Here is a 16,897-nt window from a genome sequence, read left to right on the forward strand (position 1 = left end):
AGCGTAAAATTAAAATTCCAGTTAGTCAGCTCGGTGCCGAATATATCCAAGGTTGGCAACAATGAATTTAAAATTGCGCCCTCGATTACGTAACTAAAAGTTTAATTGGTATCAAATATATATTTTTCTATTTAATCTAAGACACATAAATAACTAAAACTTATTGGGTATACCATGCATTTTATTACCTTATTATAATATTTGGCATGCAATAAAATCGAAACTAGTAGAATCACAAACGAGGGTATCACATATAAAAAGAAGGCCCAAAAAGGGCGCGCGTACCAACTCATGGTACGTTCCAGACTAATCAAGCAGGACGCCGATAGAACACCAAACAGAACACAAATAACCCAGGATATCAAAATGCCGCCGATGCATTGAAATAATCTCTTAAAATATGACCGTTTACTAATACCTAAAAAAGAAAATCACTCAGTTAATGAATTGTTTAGATCTTTGAATAAGAAGACTAAGAAAGGAGCATATCAAAAATCTTAGGTCCACCGCGATGGGACTCAAATATGGCCGACTTAAATTCCGGTTTATCAGTGCCGTTCTAATTTTATTTAAAAAATGTAAAACTATGATGTAGGGTAGACGTGGGGTAGACTCAATCATTTTTTTTTATTTTACGTTGTGAATAAATGTTGGTAGTTATTAAAATTGTTATAAAAACATATTATTATAATAAAAATAGATAAGTTTTAATAATTATTTATTAACACAAACATCCGATATGCTACTGAAGCAGGTAAGTCAAATTGGCATATCTAAATTCTTTGATAAGTAGTAAATAAAAGCAAAAATGCAAAATATATAATTAGTTAATTTAAGTGAATTTCATAAATGATCGGTTTACTACACGTATGTATATTATATAGTCACTTACTAGCGAAAGGTTGTTCCATTATTTCACTCGATTTTTGTCGAGATCTACCGCACGCTACACAACCAACTATTTTAGACTCTTTTTCGATAAATCGCGATAGTGTCATTGTTAATTTAAGTTCTACGACAATTTCCATCTAGATTTACTACCTTTATACAACTATCAGTAGTAGAATAAATAATAAATAACATAAAATAAGCTCCGTAAAGACTGACAAATCCACAAAATTTCAAATCAAATTCAAATGTGTCAAATGAATCGTCAAACAGAACTGTCAAGGATCCCCACCCTAGAGTCTTTTTTCCGCCCACCATGCATGAATACATGGATATAGTCTGTGAAACGAATAACTTTGAATTTGACAGTTCCCACGGGCTTTTCTAGTGTTAATTTTATTAGGTTAGCAACTTGCGACCATGCTGACGCAATGCCGTCTCTAATAGCCTCGGAGCGAGATTTATGACGTCACGCTAACATAATTATTCCTTATATTTGACTATGGCTGAAATCGTACTCCATAGTCAATGTAGATAGTTTTAGTGTTAAGAATAATAATTTTAAAAAAATATGTGGTCATCTTTTGACAAGTTTATATTAGTTTATTAATTGCAGTAAACATTATGTGGTTTGGTTTGGTGTGAATATTTTATATGCAATTTTTGGATTATATTCGACACTATATTTTTATATGACACAACACTGATGAAGGCTATAATGTTAGCCGAAAAGTTTTTTTAAACCAAAAAATAATGAAGAACCTAATAAAAACTTAATCAGCGTTTTTCGCGAACCTAAATCCCAAGAAAATCAAAAATTTTAGAATAATTTTACATTATAAAATGAATCGCTGTCATTTTATAATGCTTTATTCATAGCCATCGCTGACGCATTTTTTTCTATGATATTGTATTATTTGCAAATATAATTTTTAATGATACTTGCAAAATATATGTACATATAAATTTTGTGAATGCAAATAATAATACATCACTATTAGTATATATTGAATGTTTTTTGTTAAATTAGATCGATTTTCAAGCCCCAAAATTTAAAATATATTTTACATTTTACACATTATCTTATGTACCTATTCATTATATGTATATTGTAAAACATTTGCTGCATTTGTATGGTTCATAGTTTATTTGCCAAAGTATTTATTACAAAAAATGGGTATATATTATATTTATTAACTGTATATTATGTATATTTCATGTAAACTATATCATTTCTAAAATACAAACCAAAAATACGAGGAATAATTATGTTTTCCATGTATTCTACAACATATTTGTTAATCCGTATCTAATTAGCGTGACGTCATAAATCTCGCTCAGAGGCTGTTCTATTACAGACGGCATTTATCTCTGATATTTAGAAATGTCAAAAGCTGATGACATTTTACTTTTGACAATTATGCCATTTCGTGTTGATTTTTGCAAGAAGAGGAAGAACTGTCACTTGTTTTATTATTTTCCTTTTCTATTTCACGTTAAGTAAAAAGAGTTACCTATCTCATTCGTTCAGGCACTCATTTTAAAGAATATCAGTAACTTTTTTGACAGAGGGATTTTATATTTGCCATGTTGGTAAAAAATAACGGTCAAAATTCAAAGTTATTCATTTTATAGACTATAGCATTATGCTCCATATGTATGCTCCTTCCTTAGTCTTCTTATTCAAAGTATTAGATTTAAGTAATTTAAGAAACAACTTACTATTAAAATGTTGGGCTTCTGTAGCATTTACAACAATACAATAAATAGAAGCTATCACAGACAAAAGGTTAACGATATCGGCTACCGGCATGGGCCACCTAATAACGAAGGCACCCAAAAAGTCGAAAAACACCAAATTTCCTGGCCGGTACTTTTCGACGTTGGACAGCTGATGCCCTTGGGCCATTCCCTTGGCTAGGGAGAGAATATTGTCGCCGGTGCGCTGTAACGATCCCACGGGGATCTGATCGATTGTGTCGAATTTGGTGTGGTACACGTAGCCGTTTGAGGACCATGCAAAATCCAAACCTAGAAAAGGCGTATTATACATGATAATTAATAAACGTAAAGCTTCATTTAGAAACTCGCAATTAGTGGAATAAATTAGTGGTTTCAATTACACTTTATACTTTTTAGTTTACGATCATTCACAATGTTTAACTTTCCAGAAGGGCTAAAATAAATGTTTTTCTTTCCAGAAATAATTCTGGTAATTAAATAAAAACAAATATTTAATACTTTACTATCAGAATATAAACAAAAATAAAATAAAAAAGTCTTTGCCCTGACCCAGATTCGAACTCTGAATCATCGGTTCGTGGTCGGAAACTCTACGCACTGCTCTATGGAGACATGTTCGATTTATATTCAGTACTAGAATTTAAAGGACTAATAAAAATATTTCTTCCTTTGATCTTATTTAGATCTTCTTTCAATGCGCAGTAGGGAACGCAACGTTTACCGGCAGCCAGACGGGCCGCATGCTGTTTTAGAGAGCATAGTAAAAGATATATCAGAGAGCCAGAAGTCTTAAAATACTTGTTTTTCCGACGTTGCTAGCTACTGTACTATTAAAAACGATGTATTTTAGGTATAGGAACACGTATATTCAAAAAGCATCGAATTGGAAAACCTTTTCACTAGTGAAATAAAAAAAGTGGGTTTCCACCAAGGATACTATAGAGGTAAAGGATAGTTCGATTCCTATCTTCCTGCACTGTCAGTTTTTTTACGTCATCTGGGGACCGAGTTGAAGTTGGCGCTAAAGATTTTAGACGGTTATTTTTGCATTTGACGGACGAGCGCACAGTGCGTTGGAAGATAAATTTAGCGGGACAAAAGCGTTTGGTTAGAAATAAGCCAAAAAATGTGTACTGTAAGAATAAATAGTAGACATTCCAATTGATATAAAAATGCATGAATATTCTTTGTATTTCGATACATTTTTATCAATCAAATTTGGCCGTTTTCGAGATCATATGAAAACAAAATATTTACAAGTGCTTATACATTTTATTCCAAAGCCAAATTATGTTGAAGATTGCCAAAGGTATGTACTTTTCTACTGTACGTATATTATTTGTTAAAATCCTTCGTGCCTTTGTTCTGCAGATATCAAACTTTAACTTTTTTCAAATATCGATATATTGAATGATGTAGATCTTTTGAGTTACCAATAGTTACCAACACAGGTAGTCACAGTCACAGGAAGTTCAAGCTTAACAGGTGAATGCCCAAAAAGTTTAATTTCAATCGCATATTATAAAAACAAAACAACTCCATCAAAAGGCACTGATTTTAAAAAATTGTCTTAGATACTTACTATATATGAATTTACAATTATCGAGTGTTAAAATTAAAATTAAAATATCTATCTTAATTAATATTTTTAAAATAAAATATAGAGGGTGTCACAAGATTACAAAGTAATTAAAAAATAACTGCTAAATAGTTTTTGTAAGTATTTCACCTGATATCATAATTTTATGTATTTGGCAATAGTTTACAATACGGTTTTTGTGTGTCATGTACGAATAATATCATAGTTTTATTATCTTGTATTTATTTATTAATAAATTAAGTTGTTAATAAATAAATAAATTTAACCATATAGTTGCTATATATTAGACCATTTGCTACGTTCTTAGGTGTTAAGTCCCAAACATTGCTCTTGAGATTTTGCCCCGCTAGAATAACCATCCGCCCCACTGTGGAGCGCTGGTCAGCGCGTGACGTAGCATTCCACGGCGACTACGACAGCGGCGATTTGACGCGATCGAACAGTCCTTTAGAATATATTATACAGTCCTTGGGTTTCCACTTCAAAAAAAAATTATGATAATTTTTTAATCGCTCAATTCCATGACAGCTATATGACATTTGAACAATTTAATTTTTGAAATAGATAGCCACATGTCTTCTCTTTATGTCACAGTGGCTGTGGTAATCACTAAATTTTACTTTTAGGTTATACAATTTATTTTGACAGGTAGTTTTTTTCGTCCAAAAATTTTAAATATTTTTTTTCCCAAAAACGGTTAATGTTAGGAATAAAGTGTTTAACATGAATATTCATAGAATGTTACAGAAAATTTAAGAATGTAATAAAAAATAGAGACACCCATTTAAAATAAGAAAGTTGCTGTCAACTTCCGGTATTTCCGGAAGTGCCGCCATATTGAAAATATTTTTAATCGATATATCTCGTTGTAAAACAATGATGTGCAAAAAATCTCCGATCTAGATATTGTGGTCCTGTATAAACTTCGAATGCACGCTCCGCCTGGGACACCCTGTATATGTGTAGAACAGAAATTAGGATTGATTGACGTATTCAGTTAGTTTCAGTCACTTCCTATTTCACCGGATATAACTGCAACTTTTTTTGCATCTGAGTGTAATTGCGACATGAAACATCTTTTTAAAAGTCAAAGAATTATCCAAAGTGTCACTTTAAATGTGAAAATTAGAAAGAAATAATTACCTGACACATTTCCAAAGTCTCTAAATATCCGATAGTCGGTATCTCCGGGAATGACACCGCTCTGGAAAATTTCTTGAGCGAGCGACGAAGCGTACGGATAAGGCACTTCTTCGGAATAAGTTTCCAGAATCCACGGATGATTCGGTCCAGCCTGGAACAAAATTTCTCTACCGCCTGCCCCGCAAGCCTCTAAATTAATAAAGGCTCTAACCTGGAACAACATATTATAAATTATAATATAGTGTAAAGTTTTGTGGTGTTAAGGTAGAGCATTTCCAAAACAGTAGTTTCAGTATACAGATTTGGTCACCGTAGAAGCGTGGCCTGGAGTGTAAAGCTTGATTTTCATGCATCCGTTGTCCGACGATACGATGATACGATATTAATTTTATTGGTTAAATTTAAAGACTTCAATTGGTTAGAAAATTATGCAGTTTTTAAATTTATTGCATTTAAAAAAGCTGGTTCTTTAATATATCTTTTGCTATGCTCTCCTGAAAAGAGTGCGGACCATATGGCTGCCGGTAGACGTTGCGTTCACTACTGCGCATCATATCTGTATTCAACATTTGTTCACTACTGCGCATCACAAATTCGCCTTGTATTTCAGGAACTAAGAAGGCTAGGACAAACCTTTGTGTAGTATATTTAGTTTCATAAAAAAGTAGCAAAGTAATGTGAAAATCGCATCATTATATCTCTACTCATAAACGAAAAATCTCATAAAGCACTTGAAAATAGGATACCTACTCTGTACAGATGTGATGCGCAGTAGTGAACCGAGAGCCAGACGGCCCGCACTTTGGTCAAGAGAGCTATTTTTATTAAGGTTGGATGAAACTTGCTAAAAAAGTGTCAAAACGTCCGTTATCGTGCAATCTTTCTCCGTTGACGAGCTGGAGTAAAAAATTTAAGAATGAAAACAATAACTCACAATCATAGTTATTAGTTTAGTAACTAAAGTCAAAATTAACAGCTTTTTGAATTTAGTACAAATTTTATTGGTTCCATGGCGTGTAGCCCGTGACACTGCGTAGTTTTAAAATGAAGCTTTACACCTTAAAATACGTTTAATACCGCTATTTCTAAACTAATCCGAACAAACCAATGAATAATTATTATTTATATAGTATTTGTAAAGAGTGACTAGAGACATTTTATTCCAAGTTTTCAAGCAACAGAACTGAGCATTATTAAATAGCTTAGATATATTATCTTCATTCATTATGTTATTAATTTGACATGCCAAATGACAACACTGTTTGCCGCTTTTTATTGTCTCTCTCTGTCTGTCAACTGGTCGGATATATTAATCTCTGTCGTATGTATTAAAATATACAATAATATGGTATGTCTTCTCACCTCTTTGGCCCATTTGTGCTGGGTAATAAAGCCGTGTGAAGCCGGCATAAAATTTTCCTCCCCACCATTGAACAGAAATATAATGTTGTGTCTTAATATTTGCTTCGATACAGCCATCACTCTTAATATTTCTAACATTACAGCGCAACCGGCACCGTCATCGCTAGCCCCTAAAAAAATTAAAAACATCATATCTACTAAATAAAAACTTGTGTGATTAATGAGAATTCCAAAAAAGACTGTAAAATAGTCATGCAGTTGCGGTAGATCGCAGTCAAAAATCGAGATAAATAAGAAAATTCTTCTTCTTCTTAGAGTGCCTAGGGTGGAACTCTGTAACTAAACAGCGATCGGTAGCGATGAAGAATAATGTCACTTGCCGTTTAGTTTCTTGCTCATAGTTTATGAATTATATTTTGTCAAATTTCTTTAATTTCGACATTGACTCACTGACACATCATCAAAAGTCTAGGGTACTTCTAGAATACAAACTTCAAATTTTGAATTTTGGGTAGCTTTTAACTTATAACCAAAGGAAAAAATGTGTAGTGGTTTTGGTTGTTGTTGTGATTGATGAATTGTTTGTATGATTGTTGAAAGATTGATGATTGGCATGTCTAGGTAGTCTGATGAGTTTGATATAAGGTTGAGATGTTTTGATACCCAAAAACCACGTTCCGCTACTTTAAACTAAATAACTATTTATTGCCACTAACGATACGCTAAAGATACAGACAGAATATTATTTATAATATACATTAACACGATTTGTTGAGATGTTGAACAACGGCGTGTTTCAACGTGGATGGTCAGCCATGTTATTGCTGCTTTTTTGTTTTTTGGCGGGATCGACTGCTTTCTTCGTAGCCACAGTTCGGTCGCTTGTATGTTGCCAACTTACGTTTTGTTTTGGCTATGGTGTGTCACCACAAATGAAAAATCTCAAAATATTCTTATGGGGTGCTTGTCAGATATAACACCCTCCGAATTTGGCATTTATTTATATATCAGTCGAAAGCATACACTTAAATAAGAATTTTAAGCAAAAAAAATTGCGGATGAACCACAATTTATTGAAAAATACATAAATTAAAAGTGCATTTTTAGGTAATGGTGAAGTTGTATAAGCGTGTAATTATTGTAAAAGATGACGATTATATGCATTTTTTTATTAATATAAAGGTCAGAATTAATCATTGAGAAGCATTAATAAGTCATAAATCAATAATAGAGTTGGTTGTGAGCCGGAGCCGTCTGTCACCATTTGTTGTTAAGCTGCGTAAGCATTGTTGCTAAAGTTATTTCTTGTTTGTATGATACATAATACTGTATGATCGAAAAAAAAACGGCGTCCAGTTGGCTTGGAAATGACGATCGATGACATTCCCCATATAATTTTACATATAAAATGACAGCGATGTTCATTTCATAGCCATGGCTAACGCCGTTTTTTTTTCGATCATACGACGGTGCGTTACATGATACAAAAAAAGAGTTGAAACCGAAAGAGTTTTGATTGCGCTGGTTTCAACCTTTTCGTGAGGGTGTTAATCTTTTGTTATGTTTTTTTTTATTTTAATACGAATCTGATTGCTTTCACTTGATTTTACGTGCCGGTCGCCGGACGAACAAATCCTTATACAGTAGCGCTGTCACGATAAGAACAGATTATAAGTTATTTTAAAGTCAAGATATTGAAAGCACTCAGATTCGTATTAAAATATAAAAAAACAAGGGACTAACCCCCAAAGAAGTTGAAACCAACGCAATCAAAACTCTTTCGTGCAACTTTGTAGTTATAAATAGTCAGATCTCGTAGGCAAAATATCAGCTATGGGTAGGAGCAGTTCCTCAGGCGATCGCCTTTTCTTGATTTCAAAATAATTTATAATCTGTTCTTAACGCGAGTTTTCTTCCGACCAGCACGTGTTTTTTTACAACGCCGACAAAATTTGAAGGAGTTTTCGCATAGAAAGTAGCCTGTTGTAACAATAATTAGATGTTTATTTTTTCATTAAATTATGGATCATCCACACTTTTTTTTGGCTTGAAATACTTATTTCGATGTATGCTTTCGAGTGATATAAAAAAAAGTACAAAATTCGGAGGGTGTTATATATGACAAGCCACCGGATAATGCTTACCTGGACTATCTACTACTGTGTCAAAATGACAATTAATCAACAAACTATGCGGAGAATTGATCTTCGATCCTACTTTAACGACTATATTTTGTACGTCTTGATAAACATTCGTCATGCCATCTAGAAACTCTAAATTGAAAGCTCCCGACACTTTTTGTACGTCTACTTCTATTATATGGTTATGGTGTGCTTGTTTCACTATTAAATCTATCTCGTCTGTGAGGAATTTTACTGCTAAGACTTCGTTTTCGTAACTGCCGGCAGGTCGTGGACCTAAAACAAGATTAACTTAATGAAAAAACAATCATAGAACTAGTAGATAATGCAGTAGTCTAGCAATTAATCAACCTAACCTATTACTACTAGAGTTTCCCTTTGAAACATATATGTATTGCAAACAATTGACAACATTTTTTTAAATGTTTTAAATTAAATACAATTATTGCTAAAAAAATATGATGATTATTTCAGGCTAATAACAATAACCAGTCAAAATGTTTAATTTTGCCTTGAATGTGTTCATTATTTAGATTCCAAATATCTTGAGAGATATTACTCGTAGCGATTTTTACCAAGAGACCTTTTGTACGTAAAAAACGGCGGAAATGTATATTTTTTCACTCTGTAGTATAATACAGGTACGGAAGAAAAGTTATTACACTTCAAAACAGTTTAAAAAGATGTAAACGTCGTACAAAATAAAAACCGTTGCATGTCATCGAGCTTGTGCGTTGATTGTAGACAGCATTGTTGCCAGATTGTAATCGGAAGAGAAATATTTTTGAAAAATTTACTATATCTAAGATCTATTAAAAATTCTAAAATAAACTTTAAATTGTTAACACTTTTAAATAGTTTCAAGCAGCGCTGAAAAAAATATTTTTAAACAAAACATGTTTTTTTATTGTTTAAAACAAATTTTTATGGTTTTAAAGAACATTGTAAATACAAAGTCGAAAATATGTTCACAACACTTTTATACTCTGTTTTAAACCATATCATGTTGAGTAATGATAAAGCCAAAGGACAAAACTTAATTCGATTTTAGAAACCTTAATGGTGCTCCTCCAAGTAGTAGTACAGAATTAATAGTTTATTTAGACCTTTGAATAAGAAGACTAAAGAAGAAGCATATCAAAAATCTTAGGTCCACCGCGATGGGCCTCAAATATGGCCGACTTAAATTCCGGTTTATCAGTGCCGTTCTAATTTTATTTAAAAAATGTAAAACTATGATGTAGGGTAGACGTGGGGTAAACTCAATCATTTTTTTTTTATTTTACGTTGTGAATAAATGTTGGTAGTTATTAAAATTGTTATAAAAACATATTATTATGATAAAAATAGATAAGTTTTAATAATTATTTATTAATTTTAAAATTTAAAACATCCGATACGCTACTGAAGCAGGTAAGTCAAATTGACGTATCTAAATTCTTTGACATCTAATCTTTGACAAGTAGTAAATAATAGCAAAAATGCAAGAAAAAATATATAATTAGTTAATTTAAGTGAATTTCATAAATGATCGGTTTACTACACGTATGTATATTATATAGTCACTTACTAGCGAAAAGTTGTTCCATTATTTCACTCGATTTTTGCTGAGATCTACCGTACGCTACACAACCAACTATTTTAGAGTCTTTTTTGATAAATCGCGATAGTGTCACTGTTAATTTAAGTTCTGCCACAATATCCATCTAGATTTATTACCTTTATACAACTATCAGTAGTAGAATAAATAATAAATAACATAAAATGAAAAATTAAGTAAAGACTGACAAATCCACAAAATTTCAAATCAAATTCAAATGGGTCAAATGAATCGTCAAACAGAACTGTCAAGGATCCCCACCCTAGAGTGCTTTTTCCGCCCACCATGCATTAATACATGGATAGCATTATGCTCCTTCCTTAGTCTTCTTATTCAAAGATTTAGACAATATTAAGTTGAGCTGATTACTCTGTTTTTTATTCCGTTTTTATTATATTTGTTTTTTATTTTGAAAGAGTTTTTCTCATTTTTTATTTAAATAAACACCTACACACCAAACCTATTTAATACTCTGTTTTAAACAAATATTTAAAACAAGTAATGGTGTCTTAAAAACATTGTTTTAAACATTTTGTTTAATTAATAACAGTCTGGGTTTCGGGCAATTCAAAATATTATCTATTATAAAGAGTGGTAAATGATTATAAAATATATAGGCAACTTTTTGAAATATTTCAAGAATTAATAAGTATTTTCCATAGAAGATTAGTAGGTTTTGTTTCTCAAAATAAATAAAAAACTCACTTCACTGGTCTACTTTAAAATACTTTATTATAATATACCTAACAGGCCGTTATTGTCCCTTTCTTTCTCAAAATATTGTATCAGAGATGACACTAATTCTTGGCACCGACTATTTAACTGCTTAGACATTTTTCAAAGAAAAAGCTAACAACTACTATAAAAAATATTCTGAAAACAACAGTTTTCGATCGATAGATAGGGTTTTAAAAGATACAATACACACGAGACACAACTCTCAACTAACGTTCAGAAAATTCTGGCAAATGTCAATTAAATGTGGCAGCGCTGCAACCGGTTCCTCGCCGTTGCCAACACAATATCGAGTGGGAGATTTAAAACTCATTGAAAACGTCCCATAAGGGCCATATTTGTGTAGTGGTAGCACTGCACACATTTATTAGCCTAATCGATAGCCCGAAACGGTTTTTATTTTGTACGATGTATAGGTGGAGTTTCCTATTAAGTAGGGGTCGTATTGACATCAAAAACAAATTTTTCCTGCCAAAAAATACCCTGACGACAATTTTCAACCAAATATCGACATTAGTTCAGAAATTATTTTAAAAAAATCGAAATAAAAATGTAACTTTTACACCCTGTATCTCCGAAATGAAGCATTTTAGGATATAAATTTATACAAACTTTTCGAACCACCCTGTATATTAATAAAGTTTTCCAGTGTTTTAACAACCGCTACTGAATAATTAAATTGACTGTGTGTATGAAAAATTTAAAAGTTTGCTCATTGACTCAATATTGATATTTCTGTTTAAAATTTTATTTCAAACAGTTACTTAATTATATACCAGTAAAAGGTTTGTTTACATTGATGGTATACTTAAAATATATTTTCAGTTTCGAACTATATTTTAAACTTGGTAAATTGCATGGGGAGTTGTCCTACAGCTGTTCTACTATTTCGTAGAAAAATTGAAGAAAATAACAACTAACCGTTGCATTCGCGAAGTAGGTAGTATTTTTCAAACGAAAACGTGTAATTTGTCACTTAATTAGACTTAAACAGGAAACATATTTTTTTCGTCTATTACTGTGACGATAAAAGCAAATGCATAAGATACTTATGTTTTGGTATTTTATAAAAAAATATATATTTTTACATTGAGACGTCAGTAGGTTACACGGTCGGCAATTTGTGGCTCTTGGTGCCGATTTTCATGTGTATGGAAAGTCCAGTCAATGTGTTCAGTACGAAAAAAAATGAAGTAAGAAGAAATTACTAAAATTCAAAAATAAAAAAAAACTTAATATTAATATCAAGGGTTCTGCTAGGCGCCAAAATTTTTGTTTTTAAATTTACTTTCAACTTTTTAACAACATAAGATTTTTTTTTATTTTGAAACATCCTAGTGTTCATTCTTTTATCAAACACCGTGTATATTGCCTTGTAATGTTGTAAGAGTATTAAAATCTCCCAAGCAGCATTTGGACGTCGGGACAACGTTGTGTCACGCGACCAAACGTCGGGGCGCAACGTCGGCACAACCTCGTGCCAACCCTAGTCTGCACTAGTTTGGAGAATAATTTTTGGGTCGAAACGACGTTGGATACCGACGTTGGCTAGAAGCCTAATTTAGTACAAACTGCAACGTTGTTTAAAATCCTAATTTACAGAAATACAAAACTAATATGGCATCTAAGGCGCGTTTTATCCTAAATTGGGATAATTATAGTAAAAATATTATTTTTATGATTTAGTTAGAGACATATGTCAGATGGCAGTGAAGGAAAACAAAACTTTGTCACTAACTTGGTCCGCCACACAAGCACAAGGTTTTTATCCGCAGATCAAGTTCGCAGGCCAAATCCTCAGACCAAATCCTCTGCTGTATGGGAGGCTAATCTCCTTTTTATCCCAAAAAGACTTGTACAGGGTGGGTCAAATTCGACGCTTTTAAATGGAAACACCCTTTTCTATAGGAGATAGACGAAAACTAATATCGGTGTCTGGAGCTCAATTTTTATCAAAAACATGATGGTGAAAACCGTACATCAATATCTGTTACCGTTTCGGAGTTACGGGGTGTTTTTCAAAATGTGCATTTTTAACAAATCGTTGTAACTTTTTTTGCTATGGAAAATTTTGTATTTCTATGAAAACATTTCCAAAGCACCTTTTATGTAGAATTTATCGAGTTTATATAATTTTTTAAATTAATAATTTAGAGTTATCAACAGAAAAAATTGATTTTTTATTTGGAACACCCTCTATATTTTAATTAACTGAAAAGAATTTAAAATTACCTTCCAAAAAATATAGCACACTTGATATTTTGTTATAATTCCTCTGAAATACAGAATTTTAAAAGTTCGCCACTTTTAACTAGTAGGCTTTGGACCCCTTATTGATGATATGCCCTTAATGGAACTCGAAAACATATTTTCCAGCGAGACGACGCACCGCCTCAGAGCGCTGGAAGTTATCAACAAATTTTGCATCCAATTTCAAAAATAATTGAATAGCTAACCAAGATTCCCGCCGTCGAGGCCGCCTAACTTAGTGCCCATGGATCTAATCCTATGGATATATTTGCGGAAAAATAAAGGTTCCTTATTCTTCCTTATAATCTAGACAAGAATTAGAAATACTTAGCAGTTATGAGAGGGTATCTTTCACCCCCATTGAGTTAATGAATTCCGCGAGAAATGTTCAAAAACTGCCCCGTCTGTCCATAACAGAAGATGGTCGATATGTCGAACACCTGTAGCAAAATCTCATGTCTTGGTTTGCTATTTAGTTTTATTGTTATTAGATATAGTTTAAATGTGTTGATGTTGGTTAAATATATTTTAAATAGTTATAAAATTCTGAATCTCTCATAGCAAATATTATTTTCGTGTTAATTGATGCTCAAAGCTAGATTTTTTTGCGTTACAGCCGGTGCCGTTCAAAGCCTACTACTATTTAAAGCGGGCGAATTTTTATATACTCTATATCTCGAAGAGGAATCGAGCAAAATATCAACTGTGTTATATTTTTGGAAAGGTAATTTTAAATTCTTTTCAATATATTAAAAATATACAGGGTGTCCCATATAATAAATCAAATTTTCTGTTGATAACTCTTAAATTATTAATTTTAAAAAAATTATACTTAAACCATTTTTTAGCGGACATTTTTTCCAGCGGACCTTTTTCGAACTTGAAAATAATTTCCAGCGATTTCTCTTGGTCGATTTACTCATTAGAATTTTTTTCCCAAAGTTATACGATAAGTAGTTTCTGAGATACAGCCGGTGTCCATTCTTAGTTGGCCACCCGGTACATGCGTTCAAAAACGTGCATACAAAAACGTCAATGTGTATGCACAGAAACGTCACGTTTTTGAGTGCACATTCATTTCGATCAACGCTCATGATTTCTGTCGACGACAGAAATTTTGTACGTGCACGCAGGATTTTCTTGCCAGTCTCAACGTGTGGATGTGAACTGTGCGTCGCACAACAGTAGCGTCGATTAGTCCCACAAGCTGCAGCGTTCTGTTTATTTGACTCTGCTAATAATTTCTTAGTAGAAATGTCTGATTGTAGAACACTGTCCCGTGAATTCCTGTGGGAATTTATTGAATTGTACAGAGAAATGCCCTGTCTTTGGCAAGTAAAATCCAAACAATATTTAGATAAAACTAAAAAAAAACGAGGCTTACGCAAAGCTGGTTAGGAAGCTACAAGTTGTTCAGCCAAACGCGACTAAGGCTTCGGTTATAACTAAACTTAACAGTCTTCGGGGAGGATTTGGAGGAAGGGAACATAAAAAGGTTGTTGACTCCAAGAGATCTGGTTCGGGAGCGGATGAAGTGTATGTTCCTTCACTTTGGTACTATGACCAAACCTTTGGCGTTGAAGAAGCCACTCTTTACACCACATACGGCGCGGTTAGGAAGTTTTATTTATTTAGATTAGGTTAGCTTTTTAACTTTCGTTTGAAGCACAGCAGTGTACGCCACTGCTGCCAATGCTAACTCAACCACTTCCTTGGACATCGCTCTAAAACACTGTGAATTTGCAGATTTTGTATGTGCATCTGTATGCTGTGCTAGTACACGTTTTTGAACGCGCGTTCATAAACGCCTACAAAAACGTCCGCCTGTAGGGGCCTATACACTGTGTAAAACCGGAAATATAGGCGATACCAATTAAACTTTTAGTTACGTAATCGAGGGCGCGATTTTTAAATAAATTGTTGCTAACCATGGACATATTTGAAGGAACTAATTTATTTATATTGTAATGTTTTTAGTTCGTTACATGCCTTTTTTATATATAATATATGATGTCTGGCCTATCATCACCGGATTCCCTCTCGTTCAGGCCGGATAGTTTATTTGACGCGTAATTTTTACGTTCCCTAGTCGGCAACACTGTTATCGTTCGACACAACCTTGTTACTATTCTGTGGAGGCGCGCGCTGTCAACATCGCTTCTGTCAACTCTCTGTTATTTAACGGCACTTTTGGTTTGACCGTTTGGCCTGTCAGACGCCATTAGTCCCAGTTTTTTAGAAATGGTGATTATTTAAATCTTGCTGTATAATTTGAATCAGCTGCTATTTCGAGGTTACAGGTAAAGATGAGGTATTACCTTTTATAGATCCGATATTATTATTGAATTTTTTTAGGGTAGAGTTACGGATGTCCCAACTTGTATTTGTGTTTTGCTGGCACGTTGGCGTCCCTTTTCTTTTGTCCTCCAGAATGTCACATGGAAGAAAGGACATGTTGTTTATTATTTATTGAGCCCTCGGAAGTATTTCGAGGTAGGTTTATTTTGTTTATTAGACCTTGTTTGGTTTTAAACAAGAGTTTCATATTTTTAGGTCCAAGGTACGACTGTGTCCAAGGTACGGGTAGTGTCTTATGTACGGACATTATCTTACGTAATGGATGTCCTGTGGACGAAAGTGTCCCAAGTAAGAACGATTTTTCTTACATATAAGTGCCATTGGAAGGTGGATGTAGTTTGAGTCCCATGTTGCTTTGTTCCCCAGCTGTAAGCCAGTTAGTTACGGCTGTACTCAATTCATGGTGCCCTCATTCTGGCCCCTTTGGTTGTGTTATGGCCAGTTGGTGAGGAGTGAGACCAATTCTACGCTGTTACTGTTTAAAGTAAGATTATATAAAGAACAGCGGCAGTAGATTTAAGTTATAGTTTTACATTTTAACATTTAAAACATTTACAGTCTTAAACAATAATCTACATCTTAAATAATATCGCACAGGACTATGTTTAGTGGTTAGTTGTTAAGAACATTCATGTCGATTTAATATTTAATATAAAAATTAATATTAAATATAATTTAGATCTTAGGTTTCATTGCATTACATCTGTAATGGTATTACTTTTTATAGATATTATTATCGCACTATATTAACAGAGGAATAACCAAACATAGATTCTAGAATCTACAGGTTGCAATATTCTTCGATTAGCATCATATATGGAATATATCAAATAATTAAAGTAATGCTACATTTCATATATATTCTATTGGGCTTACATGTCTTGTATTTCATTGTAGTTGTTTTCATTGATATTTAGTACCTAATTTTACCACCACTTTGACATATAACTACTCGGATATTTATTAGAACTCTACAATGTCATGTACCATCTAAAGAACATCATGAATAACTATAGTCATTAGTTTTAAGTAATATACAACTGTGTTTTCTTTCTCTGTACATGCCTGGCGCCCAAT

At 32.9% G+C, this 16,897-nt stretch overlaps 1 protein-coding gene across 2 annotated transcripts in view; it reads right to left on the reverse strand.

Annotated features, from left to right (window-relative positions):
- The window catches only part of LOC115877653 (endoplasmic reticulum metallopeptidase 1-like), a 52,656-nt gene that overhangs the window by 23,190 nt on the left and 12,569 nt on the right, over positions 1 to 16,897 (reverse strand). For both annotated transcript variants that reach the window (XM_030893909.1, XM_030893910.1), the window contains exons 3-7: positions 8,881 to 9,153; positions 6,737 to 6,906; positions 5,375 to 5,585; positions 2,611 to 2,919; positions 189 to 418 (exon numbers count right to left, since the gene is read on the reverse strand). In XM_030893909.1, coding sequence (XP_030749769.1) covers positions 189 to 418; positions 2,611 to 2,919; positions 5,375 to 5,585; positions 6,737 to 6,906; positions 8,881 to 9,153 — 1,193 coding nt within the window. The remainder of the gene's footprint in view (positions 1 to 188; positions 419 to 2,610; positions 2,920 to 5,374; positions 5,586 to 6,736; positions 6,907 to 8,880; positions 9,154 to 16,897) is intronic.

The sequence above is a fragment of the Sitophilus oryzae genome, unplaced genomic scaffold (assembly GCF_002938485.1).
Source record: "Sitophilus oryzae breed Bouriz unplaced genomic scaffold, Soryzae_2.0 scaffold_1496_pilon_pilon, whole genome shotgun sequence".
Taxonomy (NCBI): domain Eukaryota; kingdom Metazoa; phylum Arthropoda; class Insecta; order Coleoptera; family Curculionidae; genus Sitophilus; species Sitophilus oryzae.